At 42.1% G+C, this 21,564-nt stretch overlaps 1 protein-coding gene across 4 annotated transcripts in view; it reads left to right on the forward strand.

The window, feature by feature from the left end:
* The window catches only part of CARD10 (caspase recruitment domain family member 10), a 57,243-nt gene that overhangs the window by 18,180 nt on the left and 17,499 nt on the right, over positions 1-21,564 (forward strand). For all 4 annotated transcript variants that reach the window (XM_020787761.3, XM_073000084.2, XM_020787760.3 and 1 more), the window contains exons 7-13: positions 4,954-5,109; positions 6,246-6,371; positions 7,072-7,269; positions 10,389-10,535; positions 14,954-15,069; positions 18,095-18,135; positions 19,787-19,907. In XM_020787761.3, coding sequence (XP_020643420.3) covers positions 4,954-5,109; positions 6,246-6,371; positions 7,072-7,269; positions 10,389-10,535; positions 14,954-15,069; positions 18,095-18,135; positions 19,787-19,907 — 905 coding nt within the window. The remainder of the gene's footprint in view (positions 1-4,953; positions 5,110-6,245; positions 6,372-7,071; positions 7,270-10,388; positions 10,536-14,953; positions 15,070-18,094; positions 18,136-19,786; positions 19,908-21,564) is intronic.

Genomic DNA, 21,564 nt, shown 5'->3' on the forward strand with positions numbered 1-21,564 from the left:
GTCAATAAGGCTATTAGTGATTTCAGGCCATTCCCTGCAACTTATTTAGGCCCACAGGGGCCTTTGTCCCGGCCTGTATGTGAATAGATGGCCACTTCTGGGTTTGGGGTGAGGGAGTCTTTAGGGGCCTAAATAAGGTTAGGGTTGGGGTTTTAGGATTATTTCTCCCTCACTATTTTGTCTAGAAACAGCTGCATTGTAGGGGTGGGATACAGAGTTTCTGGGAGCCACAGTGGAGGCCCTATGGCACACTTTCCCTATTCCAATGTAGCCAAAGGGTGATGGCCAGGATTGTTGAGACATGAGGAGCTGGGAAGTTAATTTGAGCTTAAGAGTTTGTAAGGCCTGGTGTGTACCAATTGGCCTTGGGGGATCATCAGATTCTAGTTAGGCTGGTACAGGAACCAAGAGAGCACTCCGGACTCAGACAATGGCATCTCCTGGGTTTGCTCTGGAACAAGAGGGCTGGAGGCTCAGAGGCTCTGGTGCTGCTGGTGGGACTCAGACCTTGCCTCTGAGGCTCCTGTGCTTCTCCAGTATGCGGCTGGATGTGTCAAACAAGGTGCCAGTGCCAGCAAGGCTACCCCCCCCTTTTTTTTCTGCAGCAGTATGATGCCTTTTTGTGAATCGTCCTTTGCTTTGCTCTGCCTCATTTCCCCCGTCCTTCTGCTTTATATTTGGAGATGTTATTTCTTACATTATAAGTCCGAGAATCCTATCAGGTAGCTGAATGCAACTCCCACATGTGTGAAACATGGGTTTCTTGCAAGGGTAGAGGCCTCAAATTACAGCCTAAGTGGAATTTTACATCTGGGCATGCTGGGAGTTGCCATCTAAAAAGTGACTCCCCCCTTCCCACCGTTTTTCAAGGATATGTGTGTTACCTCTGCAGCAGACCGTCTCCCTAGTTTGATTTAAAAATACAAATGAGCTGAACAGATGAATCTTGGCAGATCATTCCTTGACATGAAAGCTAGATTACTCTCCTCCCCCTCTCAGTGCATTCGTTGTGAAATGGGATCTGGTGTCATTGGTGTGTTAGATCACGGCTCAGGTTATTAAAACGCTAAAAATATAACCAGTTCGAAGGAAAGCCTTCTTGTTTTGACTTAGATATTGCTCAGATTCCGAGTGGGTGGTTTGAACAGCTGTTGCTCTCGGCTCATGGCAGAAATGGTATCTGTGCTATGAAAGGACTCCCTGCTCCCATTACTCTTTATGTGCCCAGGTTGTTTTTTGAGTGCTTCTCTGCTTTGAGAAAGTTGTCCTGCATGAACTAACTCTATGTCACAACATTGTGATGAGACAGACCTCTGTTCAATTAGTAGTTTGCCTTACAGCCTGGAAGCAATTATTTTCTTTTTATGTAAACTAATTAATAGCCAGGTGACATCACCTTTGTAATGTAGCAAAGAATAGCTTCACTCTTTTTTGTGTGTGCTTTGTAACTCTTTTAAGAATAGTTGCAAGGTATGTGTTATCATTGCTTAGATGTGCTTTGTACTGCAGAACAATGGCTTATAGCATTCTGGTTATTTTTTTAAGGTGACTAGAATGTAACTATTTTAGTTGTTTTTGAATACTGTACTGATAAAAGAGAAACAAAAGCATTGATGACAACATTGGCCCCAAGTAAATTCTAGACTCCTTATTGAGGTTGTGCCTTTATAGGTAGCCAAAAGGTACAGAAAGGGTTCATAAGCGCACAGAAAAGTCCAAACTCTTGATAATTTTATCCCTTCATTAAGTAAGGTGCTAGAATAAGCAGAATAGGGAATTAGAACTGGAAGGGGATGAAAGGCTGATCTTAAATCCTTGTAATTTGCATGTTGTTCCAGGATGTGGTGGAGGATAATGGGCTAAATCTTGTTACATAACTTTGTACCTTGTAAACCAGTTGGGAGGAGGAGAAATAATTGATGTAAACTAATTTAATGCTTCCCGTTTCAGCTTCTGAGGCTCCCTTGGACTCCCTTTTACTCCGGGGAAGCCTTTGGGCGCTTCAGAAAAGTGAGGGGAGGACTTTAAAAGTGAAATGTAGTTGCTGGATTGCCACCATCAGGATCAAGCCCACCAGCAGTAATCCAGTGGCAGTTCTTGAATTTTAAATACTCTGCCCCTAGTTTGAAGCTCCCAAAGTCTTACCCAGGGCAAAACCAGTCCTAGAGAGCCTCAGAACCTGAAACGAGTTGATAGGAAGCGTTTAATGAATTTTAATGACTTATTTCCAGTGTCCTGATTCTGTTTACCCCAGTGGAATTGTGCCAAGACGAATTTGCCCAGTGTTTCTGACAGCCTGTACATTTTTATTTGCCTCTTTGCATATTTGGTTCCTTTTTTTTGGGGGGGGGGGTTAATTTATAAAGGTATCACCTCAAGACAGAGAAAATAGAAATTTTAAAAAAAGTTTTTTAAAATTCTTTTTAAAAAAAAGTTGTTGAAGGCAACTAACTACTTTTCCTGTTATTGTAATTAATTATGTTTTTGAAAAGAACTTCACATCACCTGACTTGCTGAGATTGCTTCTTTCCTTCTTCTGGCTTTTATTTGTCTGGCGAAGGTGCCAACCAAGTACCATTGTTGCCACCAGTGCCAGGGAACCGCCTGGTTTCCTTTCATTTCCCCTTGGGCATAAACAAACAAACAAATATAGGTGGACAATTTCTGAAGAGCCAAGCAGGTGGGGAGACAGGTTTCTCTTAGGATAGTCAGACACACATGTTCAAGCCTCAGGTCCTAACTGAAAGCAGGTATTACAGACGAAAGAGAAAGTTTATTTATTTAACTTATTTATTTATTTAACTTACTACCCAAAGGTCTCTGGGCAGCAAAAGCTTGAACAAAAGCTTGCAAAAACAGAGTATAAAGCTATATAAACATATGACTTTAGTTGACTTTGCGGATGAAACCATTTCAAGGCTTTTGCCTCTGCTTGCGTGGAAGATGGCCCCTATTGTTTTTGACCAGTGGCCATACTGGCTGGGGGATTCTGGGAGTTGTGGTCTGCAAATGCATCCTTTTCAAGCTTTGGAAAGTGACAATTGTAAGGAGATGGCTTGGGCTGCCTCTGGCAGAGTTTGCACATCCGAAAGCTTCCTCTTTGGTGGATCTGGAAGCCCAGGGAAAGAAATGTGTTCTAGCAAAAGGTTATGGATGCCAGTGTCTTGAGTCAGATACACATAGCCTCAGAGAAATAGATGCAGAAGGCTGGCCTAGCCCTGAAAACACACTATATATAGTGGTTTATAGCATTCTGATGTGTGTGGTTTTAAGAGGTTGCTAAGGATCTATGACATCCCTGATTTTCAAATGCTATTTGTATCACTTTTATTTCATAATTTACAACTTGTTCTAGTTTTTAAAATGTGGGGAAAACTCGTTAACTATATTTTCAGTTTGAACTTTTCCCTTGCCGTAGGATTTATCCAACAGAATATATAATGTTACTTCAGGGGGATTTTTTTTTTAAAAAAGAAGACAGCCTCTGGATACAATCAGCTGTATAAATCTATTACATGCTCAGCAAAATTTTGATATCACCAGTATATTGTATAATTTTGACTTGGAGTGGTTTAGAGCCGGTCCCATAAAGCATGTAATTACAAGGAGCCTATCTCGGAAGACATGATCATGTTCAAAATGAACCATAAAGCATTGCTTAGTTGTGACATTTTGACATTTCAGTGTCAATCTGACACAGCTTGGATCCTTTCTTTCAAGTTGTAGAGGATATATTTTTTGCCCTTTGGGATGTTCATTTGTAACTCAGTCAAGACCTAGCTGCCAATCCTGAGGCAGGCTAGGCATTATTTGATTTTTGAAGATAGCATAGCACAAATAGTGTAAAATTTGGAGTTGAATTGCCCCGAGTTAAGAAATCACTGTAGACATTATCAATCGCTTACTGAATTATATGACTCAGTCTGCAACTCCCAATGTCTATGTTTTCTTTACTTGGACAATATGCCTCCAAACGTTAGCCATTCGCATAGCTACACAAGAGGATTTTGGCCAGTGTATTGTAGTGGCTGTTAGTCTAGGACTGAGGACAGCTTGCTCATTTACAAAACTCACTTAGTTGGTGCTGTTTGTCCACTGAACCTACATCACAGGGTTGAGTTAAGGATAAAATAGTAGTGCGGGAGAGGAGAAGGCACAAAGTGAAGATGGGAATCACCATATACATATATATCTATATTGTTTTGAGCTGTAATAAATATCTAAGTAATCAGCTAATAGTTGCTCTCCTCCTCATGGCACTCTGAGTGATGTGGAGAGCTGCCATGCCGATGCTGACACAAATAGAAACATCCAGGTGTGTTGTGGAAGCTCTCCTTGTCCATGGGGACATTTTGTGATGCAGAGAAGCATGGAGAAATGTCAGGAATGCTCCTGCTATTAGGCACAGAGAAATACGTACCTGATTTTAGGTGTGAACAGCAAGTTTGTTAGTTATTTAATATGTTATTGGTCTGTGCCGTTAGTTGCTCTTGACAGCTAGTCTTTTTTTCTTTTTTCTTCCAATGCTAAAATAACATGGTGAGCCTTAGATTCTGTGCCTCTTAACTTGGAGGTCATTTGCTGCTTTTCCTCGGGTAGCCAGATATCTTGGCTTGACCCATCCTGGCCTAGAGTGCACAGGTAGATATTAGAGCAGTGGTTCTTAATAGTGTGGGCTCAGGAACAGAGAACTCTAAACAAAAATTCTCGTGATTCTTTGGGGGGAAAAATACTAAGTGGCATAAAATTGCCGTACTGTAGGTATGTTTTTCCATTCTGGTGAGGAAGCCTATAGGGAGAGCAAAAGCTTTAGAATAAATGGGCAAGGGGATTTTTCGAGCTCCTGCCAGATATATTGAAAAAAGCCCCACTGCGTCACTTCTTCATTCCATTCTACCATCCACAGTTCTGCTCATCCCTGCAGACTGGTAATAGTCCTCCTCTGTTGACTAGGTGGCAGGTGAAGGCCAGGTGTCTGGGTCTGCAAGGATCCTTTTAGACATTTTGGAGCATGACTGGAAGGAAGCCCAAGCTGACCGGCAGGAGCTGTGCCAGAAACTGGACTCTCTGCAAAATGAGCTGCAGTGGGCAGAACAGCTGAGAGATAAGGTAAGATATTTCCCTCTCAGGCATTTATTATTCAAAAGGCATTGATGTACACTCCTCATAGTATGTATGCCCACTCCCCCTGTCTTCCCCTGGTCAGGATGCATCCAGTGTTTAATAGAAGGAGGAGAAACATCCAGTCTGCAGGCCTCCAAGCCTCTAGAATCACAACTTCAGATTCCTCCTAAGCCTTACCTCCTGCTAGTCACACTCTGGGCTATTGACATTATTTCTGCTTTTCTGCTCCATTTCTAACAAAAAGTGCAAGCAAAGGAAGGACTGCATTGGTCGCCAGAACTTAGAAGAAATGTACTGGTAATGGTGCTGGATGTAACCTGTTATGTTTAGGAACTAAGGAGGGCACAATGATGTTTGCGAACTGGCTGGCAGTGCTGTTATTTTTTCCAAGCAACGTTTAATATTTACTCAGTAGTTTTTGTTGTTACTTCTTTAGTGTAAAAAATTTCAAGGGGGTATTTTTAAGACATATCTCTCCATCTCTTCTGATGTTCAGGCCATTTTCTTATGATTTCCAATTCCAGTTTTTCTGTTCCTTTATTACAGTCAATAAATCAGACAAACGCTTGTACTTTTTCTCACTTTTCTGGACAGATAGTCCCCCTGCTCCTGAAAAGAGCTGAAGAATAATGTAAGAGCGATGGGTAATGGAATGAATAATGTAACTACTTAGTAAAAATGTTCTGGAATGGTACAGAGTTACTTTGGGGTCCTTGCAATGGGTTACACAAGTTCTGTCTGTAACTCTGTCCTTATTTAGTACTAGCACATTACTTTCTGGAATGCAGAACCTGATAGGTTTCAACTGAGAGAGAGCAGAATGTGACAAAAAGAATTTTCCCTACTCCATTCTTAAAGCACCTCCTCTAAAGGACGTTAGGGAAGTCAAAATGAAAAAAAAAAGCCCTGCTTTCTACCTTGTCTGGACGATGCATGATGGCTAAGTTAAAGGGGAGGAGATGGGAAATATGTCCATATGAACTCCTTTTCTCACTGGATGTGTTCTCCATCTGAATTCTGGAAATGGAATTGAATGAGATTGTAGGACCAATCTCATAAATTGAGCCCTAAATACTTCTCTGTCTGGAAAGAGTCATCTTCTTTGTATCCCCCCCTGTCAGTACCTCCAAGACATGGAAGATCTGCAGCTGAAGCACCAGACTCTGCAAAAGAATTGTGACCTGTACAAGCACAGAATGAATACTGTGCTAGCACAGCTGGAGGAGATTGAGAAGGAAAGAGACCAGGTGAGTTGCTTCATTTGTGGAATCTTCTTCTTTTTTGCTAGAACAGTGGTAGGGGGAGGGTTTTTTTAGTGAAACCTAAAACTTGGAAAAGTTACGCTTTTTTGGACTATAGCTCCTAGGATCCCAGGTCAGCATAGCCTTGAAAGCTGCATCTGGTCCTGGGGCTGCCTTAGAGTATGAGATCTCTTTCATTCAGGAGGTCTAGCGATGTAAGACACTCAAGGTTGCCACTCTCAGGCAGCTGGCAAAGCCTCAGCATTCAGGGATCATCACATCCAATCTGCTATTCAGGAGGAGTCGCAGAAGGCAGAGTGGCCTGTCCTTTCTTTCTGATTTGTTCCTCTCTGAGGCATTGGCTCCTCTTTTTTTGCTATCCCCTCATGGAGCAGGGACAGGCTGTGTGTGGCCCTCCAGTTCCTTTTGGAAAGTAACTCCCAGCATCCTTCGCGATTGGAGTGCTACTACTGGTGGACGTGAAGAGTTCAGCAACATAAGGAAGGTCACAGTGAGCCTCCTCCATCAGTTGCTAGAAGCAGAATAAATGAATCCGCATAAATTATGCAGATATATACAAAGTTGCTTAATTTGCATACGTTGATCAAAATTTGGCTTTTGGGGGAAAAAAGCATTCCTATCTCTGGATGCAGTTCTGCCTCCCCCAGGTATCTTTCTCTCTCTTCTAAGATGGTGTTTCTTTCAGGCAATCCAAAGCCGAGATGGCGTTCAGCTGCAGTACTCCCAGAGCCTTGTTGAGAAGGACCAGTACCGCAAGCGTGTGCGGTCCTTGGAGGAAGAGAGGGATGAGCTGCTGAGCAAAATGACACAGGCCGAGGGCAAGATCAGCACACTGGAGGCGCAGCTGCAACGATGTCAGTGCACCCGGGGCCTGGCCAAGAAGGTGTGTTCAGCTGAATGAGACTCTAATTTAAAAAAAAAAAAAGTGGAGAGGTTGATCATTGAGAGGGAGTACAAGAGAAGGGAAGGGGGAGGGAAAGGAAGGGAATTCAGTGAGATCAGAGGAGACAAGGACAGTATTCTTGTTGAGGGAACTAGGGCCCTACAGAAATGGAAACCATAATAGTGACCACATCCCAGTTCTCAGTTTGTTACTTTGGTTCTGAGCTGAAAATTTAGAAAAATGGTAAAATGGTATTTCCCATATTTTTTCCACAGTGGACCTCAGAGTTATCGCCCCTTCAGGCACTGATCCAGCCCAAACCTGCTTAGTTTCAGGATAGTGGGTTTATCGTGTTCCTTCATGTTATGCCTTAGGATCTTGTAAAGCACATGCCATAATAGTGCAATAGATAATTGGTGCATTTGCAGAAGTGCCACCATTCAGGCTGGAAATGGGTGGCACTTGACTTGGGGATGTTCAAATCTTTTTTTGCTCTCACGTCTAGCCAAATGGGAATTGTAGATTCTTATACACACTTTCAAGGAAGAGCACTTGAAAGGCAAGAGGCTGTATCAGGATGAGGATGACAACCATGGGCAATGGTCTCTGTCATGCCAGAGAAACAAAGCCAGAAAAACAAGCTGTTGTCTGCCTTTAGCTCGTAAAACATAAACCTGGCCTTGTATTTCCTACTGCTTCAAGTACATATCACTAGGGGATCAATACAGCACTGGCACAACTGACTGTTCGTAACAGGGTGTACATCCAGTGCCCTATATAATCTTCTCAGCATGCCCTTGAAGGTGTTCTGTGTGACTCTAGGAAACTACCTACTCTGGTTTATAGAAGCAGGTGCTGTGTTAGTCAAATAATAAGCACATTTTGTAATGGCTTTAAGTCAAAGTATTCAGAGGTTCGTATTGCTGGGCGTTTACCAAGGCCTGCAGCACAGTGGAGTGCCCCTGAAGCTGTTTGGCTCTGCTTTTCTCTATCCTTGCCATCCCTGCCTGTTTACTTGTCTCTTTCAAGTGCGATGAGTGACTGAAACAATGAGCAACAGGCACTGCCAGGGGTTTGCTCTGTCCTTCTTGGCAGCTACTTTAGTAAGAAACAACAACAACAAATAAGTACAGTGGTACCTCGCTAAACGACGACCCCGCTAAACAACGAATCCGCATGACGATGACTTTTTGTGATCGCTATAGCGATTCGCAAAACAGTCATTCCTATAGGGGATTTTCGCTGGACGTCGATTAGGTCTGTGCTTCGCGAACCGTTTGTTCGCAAGATGATGATTTTTTTAGCTCCGCAAAATGGCTGCCCTGTGTTTTCCAGACCCATGATTCGCAGGGCAGCCATTTTTACAGCTGATTGGCACTCGCAAAATGGCTTCGCTATGGGCAATCTTCACTGGACGACAAGGTATCTTCCCCATTGGAACGCATTAAACCGGGTTTCAATGCATTCCAATGGGGAAAAGGTTTTCGCATGACAATGATTTCGGTAAACAGCGATTTTCCTGGGATGGATTATTGTCGTCATGCGGGGCACCACTGTAGATAGATACAGGACATACTGATTGACAAGTGGTGTTAAAATGGAATTTCCCCCTTGTTCTTAACAGGGAATGCAGTTAGATTGTAGCTGAACTTTGTAAAGTTATTTTGAGTACAACTGCCAGAATTCTCTAGCCAGCATGGAAGTTGTAGCCCAGAAATGTAACTTTTCCAATATATCTGGTTTATAGTTTCGAACATACATAAATGCAAGTTTAAACGTAAGTGCCAGGGTAACTGCTTATAATTCTTGTTTCGATTCCAAACAGTATGGTAACCCTGTTCACATTTCCTCACAAGCTAGTCTCATTGTGTCCAGCCAGATCTATCTTGCATGTACCTTATCACCCTGGCCTACGACTTCCATCCTCAAGTAATTAACGGCTTGATAGTCGTACTCCTGTGCTAAAGAAGCTTTGTCATTTTGCCTTATCTTATCATGAGTGTTAGCTCCACTCTGTATATACAGAATATAGAGAAGAGAAATAAAGCACAGTCAGTTTTTTGAAACGTGAAAATCTTTATTAAAATATACCAATGAAGTAAATGAGAAGTCACATGATTTACGAAGTAATCTAGATTGCTCATATTGTTGGTCAGTATTTTTCTAGGGTGGAATGGGTATTTGAGATTAAGTGTAATTTTCTTAAATGGTAAGAGTGGCTTGTGTTTAGAATTTTAAAATATTTAATACGTAAGATGAATAGTTATTTGTATTATCTGTAATGTGATGGATTGTCTAAAATAAAGTATTTAAATATTTTTTAAAAAAGAAAAAAGGACTGTCAGCACTATGGGTGTATGTATTAATATAGGGGTCATGTATTTGCACTCTGTATCTGAAGAAGTAGGTTTTGATCCACAAAAGCTCACATACATGTAAATCTGTTAGTTTTTGAAGTGCCACAATATGTTGTTTCCCCCCTCTTTCTCTTCCCCTCCCTCTTTCATGAATTTCATATGTGTACCTTTGAGATGCAATTGGCCTTGGAGTCTGCTCCATGTTAATGTGGGGAGTCTTGAGGCAGGAGGTACTGCAGTCTTCTCCAGGGCCACCTCAAGATATTTCGATGCTTGAGGCAAAGCAGCCAACAGTACCCTTCCTTGCCCCCACCTACAGAACAGAGGAACATAATACCTAAATCCACTCAAGTAATTTTTGCACATGAAGCAGAAAATCCTACAAGTGCCTCTCCTCTTTCTAGGAGGTAAAACAAAGTAAATATGTAATTTGCTGCCTTTTCATTGACATCCAAAATCTGTCTTCTGAGAGAGTCACCCAACCTTGCCTAATGGTAGAGCTGGCCCTGGTCTTTTAAAGTGGCTTTCATCCTCTCTAGAATTACTATATTATGTGGGTTCATGTAGGGCTACCAGCCTAGAGAGTAAGGCTTTCTTGGAAATCCTAAGCTCCAATACATCTCTTTTTAGGAATTAATGATTTATTTATTTATTTATTTATTTTATTTTATTTATATCCCGCCTATCTGGTCGGGTCAGGACCACTCTAGGCGGCTAATGATGCTGTTCTGAGACACCCTATCCCCCTTTTTTTTTCCATAGATGTGTTCCTCCTCCCACTCCCTCTGTTCCATCCTGAGTAGCACATGGAGCATGATAGAGAAGCCCTCAGCCCTGGAGGATGGGGTTGTTGATACACCTGGGATCTTGGACATCACATTCCCTGGCGACTGTATAAGCCAGGATGAGGTAAGAGGGGGATTGAATAAGACCAAGATGCATTTGATTGTGTGCTGTCCATGGGGAGTGTCCCAGTGTTTTCTGTTAAGGATCAAGAAGCAGTTGTTGGGGGAAATCTCTGTCTTGAGACCATGGAGAGCTGGTCCTAGATAAAGTAGAGCTGAAGGTTACTTCTTTGGACTACATCTCCCAGTATACCTTACCAGCAGGGTTGCTGATCGTGCTGGCTACAGATTCTGGAAGTTGGAGTCCAGTAAAGTAACCTTTCCAAGATCTGCAGTAGAGACCACACTACCAGTCTTAACTAGACCTCAGATCTGACTCTATACAGGAGAGTTCCATATAACCCTCCTAAGAAATTGTTTGTTTTGTTTTTGTCTTGCATTTGTACAGTCTAGCAACATGGAAATGATTAAGGAAACCTGCAATATCATTAGAAAATGGCAAGTTTGATAGGTGCTTGATTTTTTTTTTTTTACAAAGCATTGGAATTTTTATCATTGATGGCAAATGCATGTTGTCCAAGCCAGAGACAAGCGTTTGGGGAGGAGAGCTGAAAACAGTTCCCTATTGCTGGGAGGTGAGGTTAAGAGTGCAAAGCCTCTTCCAAGATGTTTGGCAGAATGCGACCAAATCCCTGTTCTAAAACAAACCAAACTACATCCTATGCTGTGATTGTGATGTTCATATCTTGTTACATTGCTGTCTTATCCTTCTTTAGCTTCTATAGTTGTCAGTAAATATTTCACGACACCAAGCCACACAGGTTTACTTATGTGCTAGAAAAAAAGAAATCTAGAAAATGGCTTCCCTGAGATTGCATTTTAAACAGCCGGATGTTTCGGGTATTGGTGACAAAAATGTCAATCCCATGTGCAATTTATATGGGAACATGATCCATTGAATTTAGGAGAGTGTAGCTCTGTGTATACATGACTAATAGAGTTGGGCTGCATGACAGTGGTCCAGGAGCTGCAGGGTACAAATGCAATTTGAATTCTTTTAGGTGGTTTGTAGCACAGAAACTCTGAATCAATTGATATTCATATAATCCTCCTTCCCCAGCTATGTCTACTCCAGACATGCTGGATTCTCCTCGTATATAGACCACTTGGGTGTGGATAATGGGGATTGCAGTTCAACCCATCCAGAGGGTACCTGATTGGAGAAGCCTTTCCAAGCTTCTTGCAAAGATAATGAACATGAGTACGTGATCTATTTCATCGAGTGCATTGGGGAATGTATATACATGTAGAATATAGAATGTGGGTACAGTGGTGCCTCGCTTAACGATTACCTCATTAAACGACAAATCTGCTTGACGATGAGGTTTTTGCGATCACAAAACAATGTTTTAATGGGCAAAATTCGCTTCCTGACGATCGGTTCCCTGCTTCGGGAACTGATTCTTCACATTACGACGATCAAAACAGCTGATCGTCAAGTTTCAAAATGGCCACCCACTGTGTAAAATGGCTCCCCGCTGTGCTTTAGGACAGATTTTTCACTGCACAGGCATCCGAAAATGGCCGCTCTATGGAGGATCTTCGCTGGACGCTGAGGTATTTTGCCCATTAGAATGCATTGAACAGGTTTTTTTATGGGCTTTTTTATTTCGCTTGGCGAGGATTTTGCTCTACAGTGATTTCGCAGGAACGGATTATCCTCGTCAAGCGAGGCACCACTGTATATAGAAATGGATACATAATATATTTGGGGCAAGTAATAAAGTGTAAAAATTCATACCAAAATGAATTTGACCAAACTGGGAAGCAATGGAAGAGAGGAGGGCCTGGCGTGCTCTGGCCCAGGGGTCACGAAGAGTTGGACATGACTTAATGACTAAACAACAACAATAATAAAGTGTGGGAAATCTAATCAGAGAATAGATATGGAGAGAAATAAGACTTGTAGGGTCAGATTTTCATAAATAAAGTAAAATTCTTGAAACAAAAAACATTAATCTAAAATTAAGAAGATCAGTTTGTAATCATTGTGTGCTGCCAGTACAGATTTATGCTGCATGAACCTGGAATGTTAACAAACTCCACAGTGGAAAAGCTCACAAAAACTCAAAGAGCAATGGAAAGACAGATGCTAAATATCCGACCAATAGATAAAGTAAATAATTAATTTGTTCCACAACAGACAAAAATAATAGATGTAAAAGAACAATTAGCATAATTAAAATGAATATGAGCAAGCCACACCATGAGGCAAGTAGATGGATGACATAATAAACAAATGTATCAGTGAGGATCTTGGATTGGAAGAAGGAGTACTGGAGGGTGGCAGACTAAATGAAAGGATGATTCTAAAAGGATCAGCAGGACTGAGATGGATTAGAATAGTGCAAAAGAGGAGGCCTTTATTGAACATTGGATGTCAATGTGCTAATAAAGAAGTGATCTATTTCAGACATGTTCTGGATGGCATCTTTGAACATACTGGTTGTTTCTTTTTTCTCTTATTCTCTCTTAGCTATATTCATATTTCTCTCTTTAGCCTTTTATACAGCATAGGAAGCCACATACACAACTGAATTGCTCATAGTCACCCTGAGGTCTTGGGACAGGGCAGGCTAGAAATAATAATTGTCATATCAATGTTTGGCTGAAATCCTGTGACTTCAGGATTTGCGGAAAGCAAATGGCGTAATTTTCATTACCTTCTAGCTGGCAATTAATAAGTGCTAACAGGGATTCTTGAGTGTGTACCAGGCTGTGTCACTCCCAAGAATCCCAGTAATGAATTGTTAATTGCAGCTAGAAGAGGCGGATTGTTATGCAGTTTGGTTTCGACATGTGTAACAAAGCAACAGGATTTCAACCATTGAATATTTGTGTGGAATTGCAACAAGCCTTATGATTCGTCTTTGATGAGAAAGGCAAGATTTAACCATGTTTTGGAGGAAAATGTGGAAAATTGTAGGATGCGTTTTAAATTAAGGTGTGGAAATCTGAGGAGTTGGGATAATGGTTTTGTGTTCATTGTTCCCATGATCTTAACCTTTTATATTGCTCAGCTTATCCTATTCAATTATTTGCCAAACATATCTTTTCTTTTCTGTCTTGCCTCAATCCTTCTAGTTTTTTCTCTCCTACTTTTCAAAAGGTTCAGTTAGAATAAAAGCCTATGCATATTATCCACTTGATTTGCATAATTCTAATCTGTCCCAGAATGTTGAGCCAACAGCCAGTGACTTCTTAGCCTAGACACCCTTCATTTCCTTTTAGAAGAGAAATCCATCAGCTGCAGCAGCCATCATTCTCTTCACAGCTGGCTTCCAGATGGAGGGGAAGCTGCCAGAAACAAATGGGTTATTATCCCTTGTGCTTCCTAAGGTTTCCCTCCCAGGGCAGCCAGTTCTGGTGTCTGGTGCTATAAATGTGCTAGTGATGGCAAAAGAGTAAAGACAAATGTGCTCCCCAGCCAGTCCAGTTGCCAGTTCAAAGTAAGGTAATGTATTGCAAAATGGGTGGATGGACATCAGACTTGCGGGATCTTTTTTTTTTTTTTAAACTAGAACCCCCAGATCCTCCAAAGGACATGACAAAAGATGGTACAGAAGACATTATCTGAGAGCTAAAGGATTTTGAATGTACACATTTTCTCTTGGGAATGTAATGTAGATTTTAGGGTGACATAATGTGTGATTAACATAAATCACTGATCCACATGCTTCTTTTTTGCATTCCAAATTTTTACAAAGAGAGAGCATTTTCTGATCATAGAAAATATGTGGCTTTCTTTATTAGTGCAGAGTGTCTAGTTTTTGGTGGAGAGACTGTGCAGAGATGCAAAGAGAGAGCAGAGAGGATAACAGGTCTGTAAGTACCTCAGCTGTTTAGCCTCTTTGCCTAAAAGTAATCCACTCAACAAGAAAGAGGCCACTGAAATCAGGCTGCTTAAATTAATCAGTTAATTTGGTTAGGGTATGGCCCTATACTGAAGATATACTGGTTGAAGAGCTGTAGGATTTGGCCAGTGGAACCGATATTCCACCACTATGAAATAAATGCCAGGAGAGTATCAAAGATAAGCTGGTGACATACCATGAACCAGAGAGGATTGGTCCGGTTTGGCAAAGATAGATAAAATAAAGCAGAGTCATGGTTGGCAATGTGGTTGGAAAAGAAAGGAGGCATTTCAATCCTACCCAATAACTCTTCCATCAATGGAGTATACCAATGGCGTAACCATTGAAGTTGCAATTTTATACCCACTTCAGATAGTACCTGCTGTACTTGTGTGTGCGTTGGATAAAACCAGCAACAGCCTCCCATGTATTTGTCATATGCAAACCTGCATATATTCAACTGAGTAATTAAGTATTTAAAACTTATTTGATCTAATTGGATGAATGCCCTAGGTGATGAGCAGATGTTGAAGGCAGAGATGTCTGACTTCCTCCCATTCCTTCTTAGGAAGTGACGCCAGACCGAGAGAAAGAAATTAACCGTCTTTCCATCTTCCCCTTCCCACCCTGCGCTGGCTCTATTCTTCGTCGACAACGAGAAGATGGACCAACTCCTATGAAGAGGTGATGGCTCTAGTCTTGCCCTGCCCTACAATTTCTGTCAATCAGCTTCCTGAATTTTACGATCACCTGTATGGGTGGCTGAGAGATTTTCCTAGGATTTGATTTTTTTTAATAGTGACCTATTTGGGGTAGGGAGTAAGGGAAAGCAATGGGACATAGCTCTGTGCTTCAGGCCTTTTCATTGTGTGGTTAGGGTTTTAGGAATTTCTATGCTTCTTGTGAAACCTGTGGCTAAGGTTGGTATGTGTTCCTCTGGCTCATCCCAAACATTTTAACTAAGACTTTTCCTATTTAAATTGAAGCTGAATGTAAAATTTTAAGATATTCAAGAAAGAAGATTTGTGAGGGAGGGCTGAACACTTGAACGTCCCCACGCCTCTCTTTGCACTGAGGCTTCCTTCCTGCACCACTCCTCCATTCTCCTTGCTGGTCTCTCTTTATCCTCAAGAAAAAAAGGAAAGGAAAGCAGTAATTTCTGTGAATGGGGAGAAGGGTAATAAGTGACAGAAGGCAGAGCATCAGCTAAGAGAAGCCATAGGTGTGCTCTTTCTTATACATTGGAATGAGAATACGTTTCGTTCCATGCTATGCATAATTTCCACCAATGGCCTGACTCCCAGGCCGTCTGCTTGCCCACCGTGACTTTTATTCTCTTTTGAGTCTTGAAGAGGTTACTTTTCTTGTGTGAAACCTGGGTAGCTGGCATCCTGATGTATTTTAATTCTCCCTCCCGCTGCGCTCCCACTCACCCATCTAGAGAGATCAGGCTTGGGATTCTACATGAGGGGAACGTAGTCAGGGCCCCGATGCTCTGCCTTTGGTAAAGAAGAAGGCAGAGGTGGGCCGACAGGGGATAGCCAATGCCAGAAGTGGGATCTTGCGTTATTTCCCCTCGGCTTTGCCTGGTGCGTGACTAGGTGAATCTTGTTCCTTACTCCTCGTTTCAGAAACACAGTATGTGTGAGAATCCTCAAAGTATATGAAGGCCGATGCGTCCTTGGCCTACAAGTGATTCTTCTGATGTAGTTGGCAGAGTCAGGTTCTTTTCCACATTCCCACCTCTTTCCCATCTAGGACTGGGATGTGTGTGTTAGTGTGGAACAATCCAGAAGGCTGGGTATATGAGGGAACTGGGGAGTAACTTGAGTGCTGCTTTCCATAGCCTCTTTTCTGGCCCATTCTTACTTTAAAATGAAAAGTGGTTCAACTGGGCAATTAAAATCTCATGAAGTTTTCATCCTCTTTAACATTCAAGAATCGAGATGGGTCAGAGAGTGGAGGAATCTTGCTCTGAGCCAGGAAAGAGATGGAAATAGCAGTGTTCGTTCTACCCTGTTTACTTCTTATCGCAGCCCTGTCTGTGTGGTGCTCTGAGCTATATATGTTGTGGGGTTGTGGGGAGTTGGGGTGTAAATGCAGGTGGGGCAATGTGTCTGAATTTGCTTGAAAGGCATACAGGACAGGGGAGAAAGACAGAACAGTTTAAAAAAGTCCCCTTCCCCCCCTCCATCTTCAGGTAGCAAATAAATAAATAAATGAAAATAGGTGAGTGGATTTTAAAAAGCACTTTACTGATGAAGATGTTTGAGTTACATATTATTTATTTATTCGTCACTTTGCAATTGTGTTTCTGTTAAATTATTGCACATTGCTTTAAATAGTTTAAACACTTTGCATTGAATTGTTTTAGATACGTTATTAAAGAACTTCATCGTTTGTAGCCCACTTGTTTTGATATTATATTTGTTTAATTTTCTTTTAATATTGTAATAATTTATTGTTTTTAGCTTTATTGTTTCTTTTTTAATCCTGTGAGCCATATTGGATCCTTTTTAGGAGAAAGGCAGGACATAACTATTTAAAATAATAAATAAATTTATTTAAATGAGTAAAATAAATGTATATCCTACCTTTATGGTTATTAATTCATGATAATGTACATGGTTCTTCTCTTCATCACTAAACCCTCTCAACAACCCTATGAGGTAGGTCAGCCTGAGAGAGAGTGTGTTGCTCTGGGTCATCCCAGTCCTACCACTTTGCTGCTGCATTGGTCAAGTAGTATATCTGGTGCTGAGGAATGCATGAAGCCTGAAAGGGAGTTTATGCACTATGTTATATATGATAATCAAACAAGATATATGTTGGTGTTGACATACAAAGCCCTTAACTGTTTGGGATTCTGATGTCTGTCAAGAGTGTCTATCTCAAAGAATTCCTCCCAGGCCACACTGAAAGAGGCAAGAAAAATGTCTAATACAAAGTGGTCCTTTTTGGTGGTGGCCCCATCCCTGTAGGACGGTCTTCCCCTGGAGGTATGCCAGGCTGCCTCTCTCCAATCCTTCAGGAAATCGGTGAAGGCAGAGCTGTATAGAGAGGCTTTTGTCAACATACTCCCCCATGATTTATATGCTGTTGTTTCATATTGCAGTGTGGTTTGCCAATTTGGTGCAGTGGTTAAACTGCTGTACTGCAGCCAAAACAGTGCTCACAACCCGGGGTTCATTCTCAGGTATCTGGCTCAGGGTTGATTCAGCCTTCTTTCCTTTGGAGGTTGGTAAAATGAGTACCCAGCTCGCTGGGAGCAGGGGCGGAGGGGGGCAATGTGTAGCCTGCATAATTAACTTGTAAACCACCCAGAGAGTGCTTTCAGCATTATGGGGCGGTATATAAGCAGCACACTTTTTTGCTTTTTTGCATTCTTATGTTGTATGTGTTGTGGAGTGGGGATGGCTGGTTGGTTGATTGATATTTCTGTATTTTTATGTTTCTTATGTAAACTGCACAGAGTAGTTAGTGGCTTTTCACTAAGTCAGGTAGTATAGAAATTTCATAAATGAATAAATATGTTTACCTGTTAGAGAAAATGCACTGAATTTGTTGAAGAAATGGAGGGATGGAGATGTAATCATTTTTGTTCGTTTTTGAAAGAACATTATATGAAGAGAGAGAGGTTGAGATAGAAACAATACATGTAAGAATCCAAATTAACACCTATCCTTCTTTGTTTCCTTTGTGCCTTTAGTTGGTCTTATGGGTCCTTGGGCAGCTTGGAGGACTTCACAGGTATTGTCCCTTGTGGTTTTCTATTACTGTACAGAGTTTCTTCTTGAAAGTGGTTTGAGAGGGTTGGGGAGAAAGGAGGAACTTCCCAGTCAGCTATATCACTGTTCTCCCAGAAGGGGGCACCCTTGCCCCACACTTCTCCTATCAGCTCAAGGAGTGCCTCCAGGGGCTCAGCCAGCCTCATGCATGCATGCATGGATGTGTTCTTCCCCTTCGATTCTGGCTTGGTGTGTTTAATTTATAGAGAATTTTTATTTGACAATTCGATTCAGTTTCAGAGGAGTGGGAACCGGAATTGATGAATGCTCCGACCTGAGGCCCTTATCGGATCTAGGTGACGGGCTGTAAATCTCCAGGGCATGTCCTGTTGTGTATCTTGGGCCTGGCTAGATTTGTGGCATTTTCTGCCTGCTCATCTACCTGACAGAACCAGCTTCTGTGCAAAGGCTGTCTGATTTCTGCATTCAGATGCTAAAGAGTGGGAAGAATATTTGCTCAGAGCCTATTCAATGCATATCAGAAGCCGGATCAGGTTTCTCCTGCTGCCTCTTGTCTGGAGAATTCTTATAATCCAGCCCAGGTATTACCAGAATCCAGGGGAAGTGATGCCGAAGACATCCTTCTCTGGAGCTTATAAACAAATTCTTGCAGAATTTGGGAACATTAGGGTTTTCAACCAGAACTCCTAGGGACATAGGAAGCTATTTCTGACCACTGGGCTAGTATTAGAGCCCCATGGAACAGTGGTTAAACTGCAGTGCTGCAGTCAAGCCTCTCTGCTCATGAGTTCAGTACCAGTGGCTTTAGACAGTTGGCTCAAGATTGACTCTGCTTTCCATCCTTCAGAGGTCAGTAAAATGAGCACCCATCTTCTTGGGGTGGGCGGGCAAAGTGTTGCTTGCATAATTATGTTATAAATCACCCAAAGAGTGCTCAAGTATAAGTCAACATGATGATGATGATGATGATGATGATGATGATGATGATGATGATGATGATGATGATGATGATGATGATGATGACGACGACGACGACGACTCTGGCAGCAGTGGCTGCCCAGGGTTTCAGGCTGGATTCATTCCTAGCCTTATTTAGAAATCCTTGGTATTCTCTGGTGGCCTCCCCTCCAAACACTGACCAAGCCTCCCCTCTTTAGCTTCAGAAGTAATATGAGATTGGCATATTTAGGATTGTCTGAAGTGGTATCCAAAAAAGTGAGATTTTCAAGCTGTGTTTCTGTTGCACAGGAGCTGTATTCTGTAAGCAGTCGTGGCACAGTCAAGCAAAATGGCTTGAACTGACAAGCAAGACAAAACTGTTTAACTATAAAGTAATTCCTCCTCCCAAAAATCTCAGTTGGAAGACATGAGTGATGGTTCAGAGATAAAGGCTCCCAAACCAGGTGGTCTCCATATGTGTTGCACTTCATTTTCTTTTATTCCTAGCCAGTCTGGCCAGTGGCTCTGGATGATGGGAATTGTAATCCAGCACAGTTGTGGGGACCAGACTGGTCTACAAGATTGATATCCATCTGCTTAACTGAAGTAACGAATGCAGGGGTTGCCTGTGGGAAAAGGCCTTGTAGTTTGAGCTTGTCCCGAATTATCTTTAGATATCTGTGATAACTTGTTCTCTACCTTTTTTCTACCAGGAAGCGTCACCACCACAGTGTCTTCTCTCCAATCCCCTTCCTCTTCCAGCAGTGCGCACACCAGGACAAAGTCAGAAAACTGCTTACTTGACATTTCTGATCGGCAAGAGTTTGCCAGGAGGTCTGTTTGCTTTTTCTTCTCCCACTTCCAACGATCTGTAGGGGAAGCTCTCTGAACGTAAACATGCTCGAAAATAGGGCACCCCCTGTCAGTGACTCTGTGTGGCCTGTGCTCATGGTTATATGTCGTCTTTTCCCAAGACCTGTATTCACCTGCTCCTGGGATCTACACTGTAACTCCTCCTCCTCCAATCCCCTTGCCTTTCCTTGCATGTCAGGACACTAACATGTAAGGTTGCCCAGTTGATGAAGATGTTGTTTTCCTCCATTGGATGGTGGAGGAACATGACTGCTATGTTCTTTCATTTTGGGACCTTATGTGGGACATTGTGTCTTGATTGTGAGTACAGTATTCTGATCACAACTAGGATTGGCTGAACTCACCCTTTGATCTTGTGCTCTACCTCTAAGTGAAAGGGCAGAATAAGGGGTTACCCTGCCTGCTGGTTGCTGCCGCTTCCTGCCAGGAGTGTATGCACGTCACTGGAACAGAATGCAGCTACAACCTTTAAGCGGAAGTTTCCCACAGAGTTGTGTGTCTCTGTGTGTATGTATTTTCCCCCAGAGCACTTTTAATTGAAAGGAAAATAAAATCAAGACAATCAAAAGACAAATAAAACATCTCTAAGCAATCATAAGAATGGAACATTACCCCTGCTTTAGAAGATTTAGGTGGAACTGTGCAGCCTTCTCCCTCCTGACATTTCTCAGACATGCTGCGTTACAACCCTTGCCATCCCAGCAGCTGGAGTGTTGAGATGATGGTTGTAGCCCAAAGTCATCTGGAAAGTACCAGGATGGGGTACAGCAGGAGATGCTTTGTATGCTAAAGATGCCATGTTCAGTGCTTGGCCACATTCCAGCTGATAAAGGATCTTTGGTATAAATAGATTATGCTCACAGTCCTGGAGACCGATCATCTGTAGGCTTGATGGACCAGTGAAACAGGGATGCATCTGAGTGCTCAATCAGGGTAAAAACTCTGCTTATGACATCTGGCCAGTGCCTAGAAAAGTTCCTTTTTGGGCTACAACTCATTCTGACTTGGAAATTTAGGGGATTGTCATCAAATCAACCCTGAGTGCTCACTGGAAAGACAGATCCTGAAGCTGAGGCTCCAATCCTTTGGCCATCTCATGAGAAGAGAAGACTCCTTGGAAAAGACCTTGATTTTAGGAAAGTGTGAGGGCAAGAGAAGGGGATTACAGAGGATGAGATGATTGGACAGTGTCATTGAAGCAACCAACATGAATTTGACACAACTCCAGGAGGCAGTGGAAGATAGGAGAGCCTGGTGTGCTCTGGTCCATGGGGTCATGAAGAGTCGGATACGACTAAACGACTAAACACACACATCCAAAAAAGACCTTTTTTTTTGCTCTAAGCCTATGTGTAAATCATAGAAAATATCTTGTTTCTCTGTGACCCTGACAGATAGCTTAGGTTGAAAGAGAATGATCAGCCCAAAATCATCTAGTGAGCTTTATGACCAAGAAGAGATGTGAAACTAGGGCTGTACTAGATCCATCTGACCTTGAATTGATCTGTGATGGGAAGAGAAATGTGCTTCTGCTTCCCTAGAATTTAGAAAAGTTATTTCTTTGGTCTATAACTCCCAGAATCCCTGGGTTAGTATTGATGTTTCAGCAGAAAAATAG

This window comes from Pogona vitticeps, chromosome 5 (assembly GCF_051106095.1).
Source record: "Pogona vitticeps strain Pit_001003342236 chromosome 5, PviZW2.1, whole genome shotgun sequence".
NCBI classification, from domain to species: Eukaryota; Metazoa; Chordata; class Lepidosauria; order Squamata; family Agamidae; genus Pogona; species Pogona vitticeps.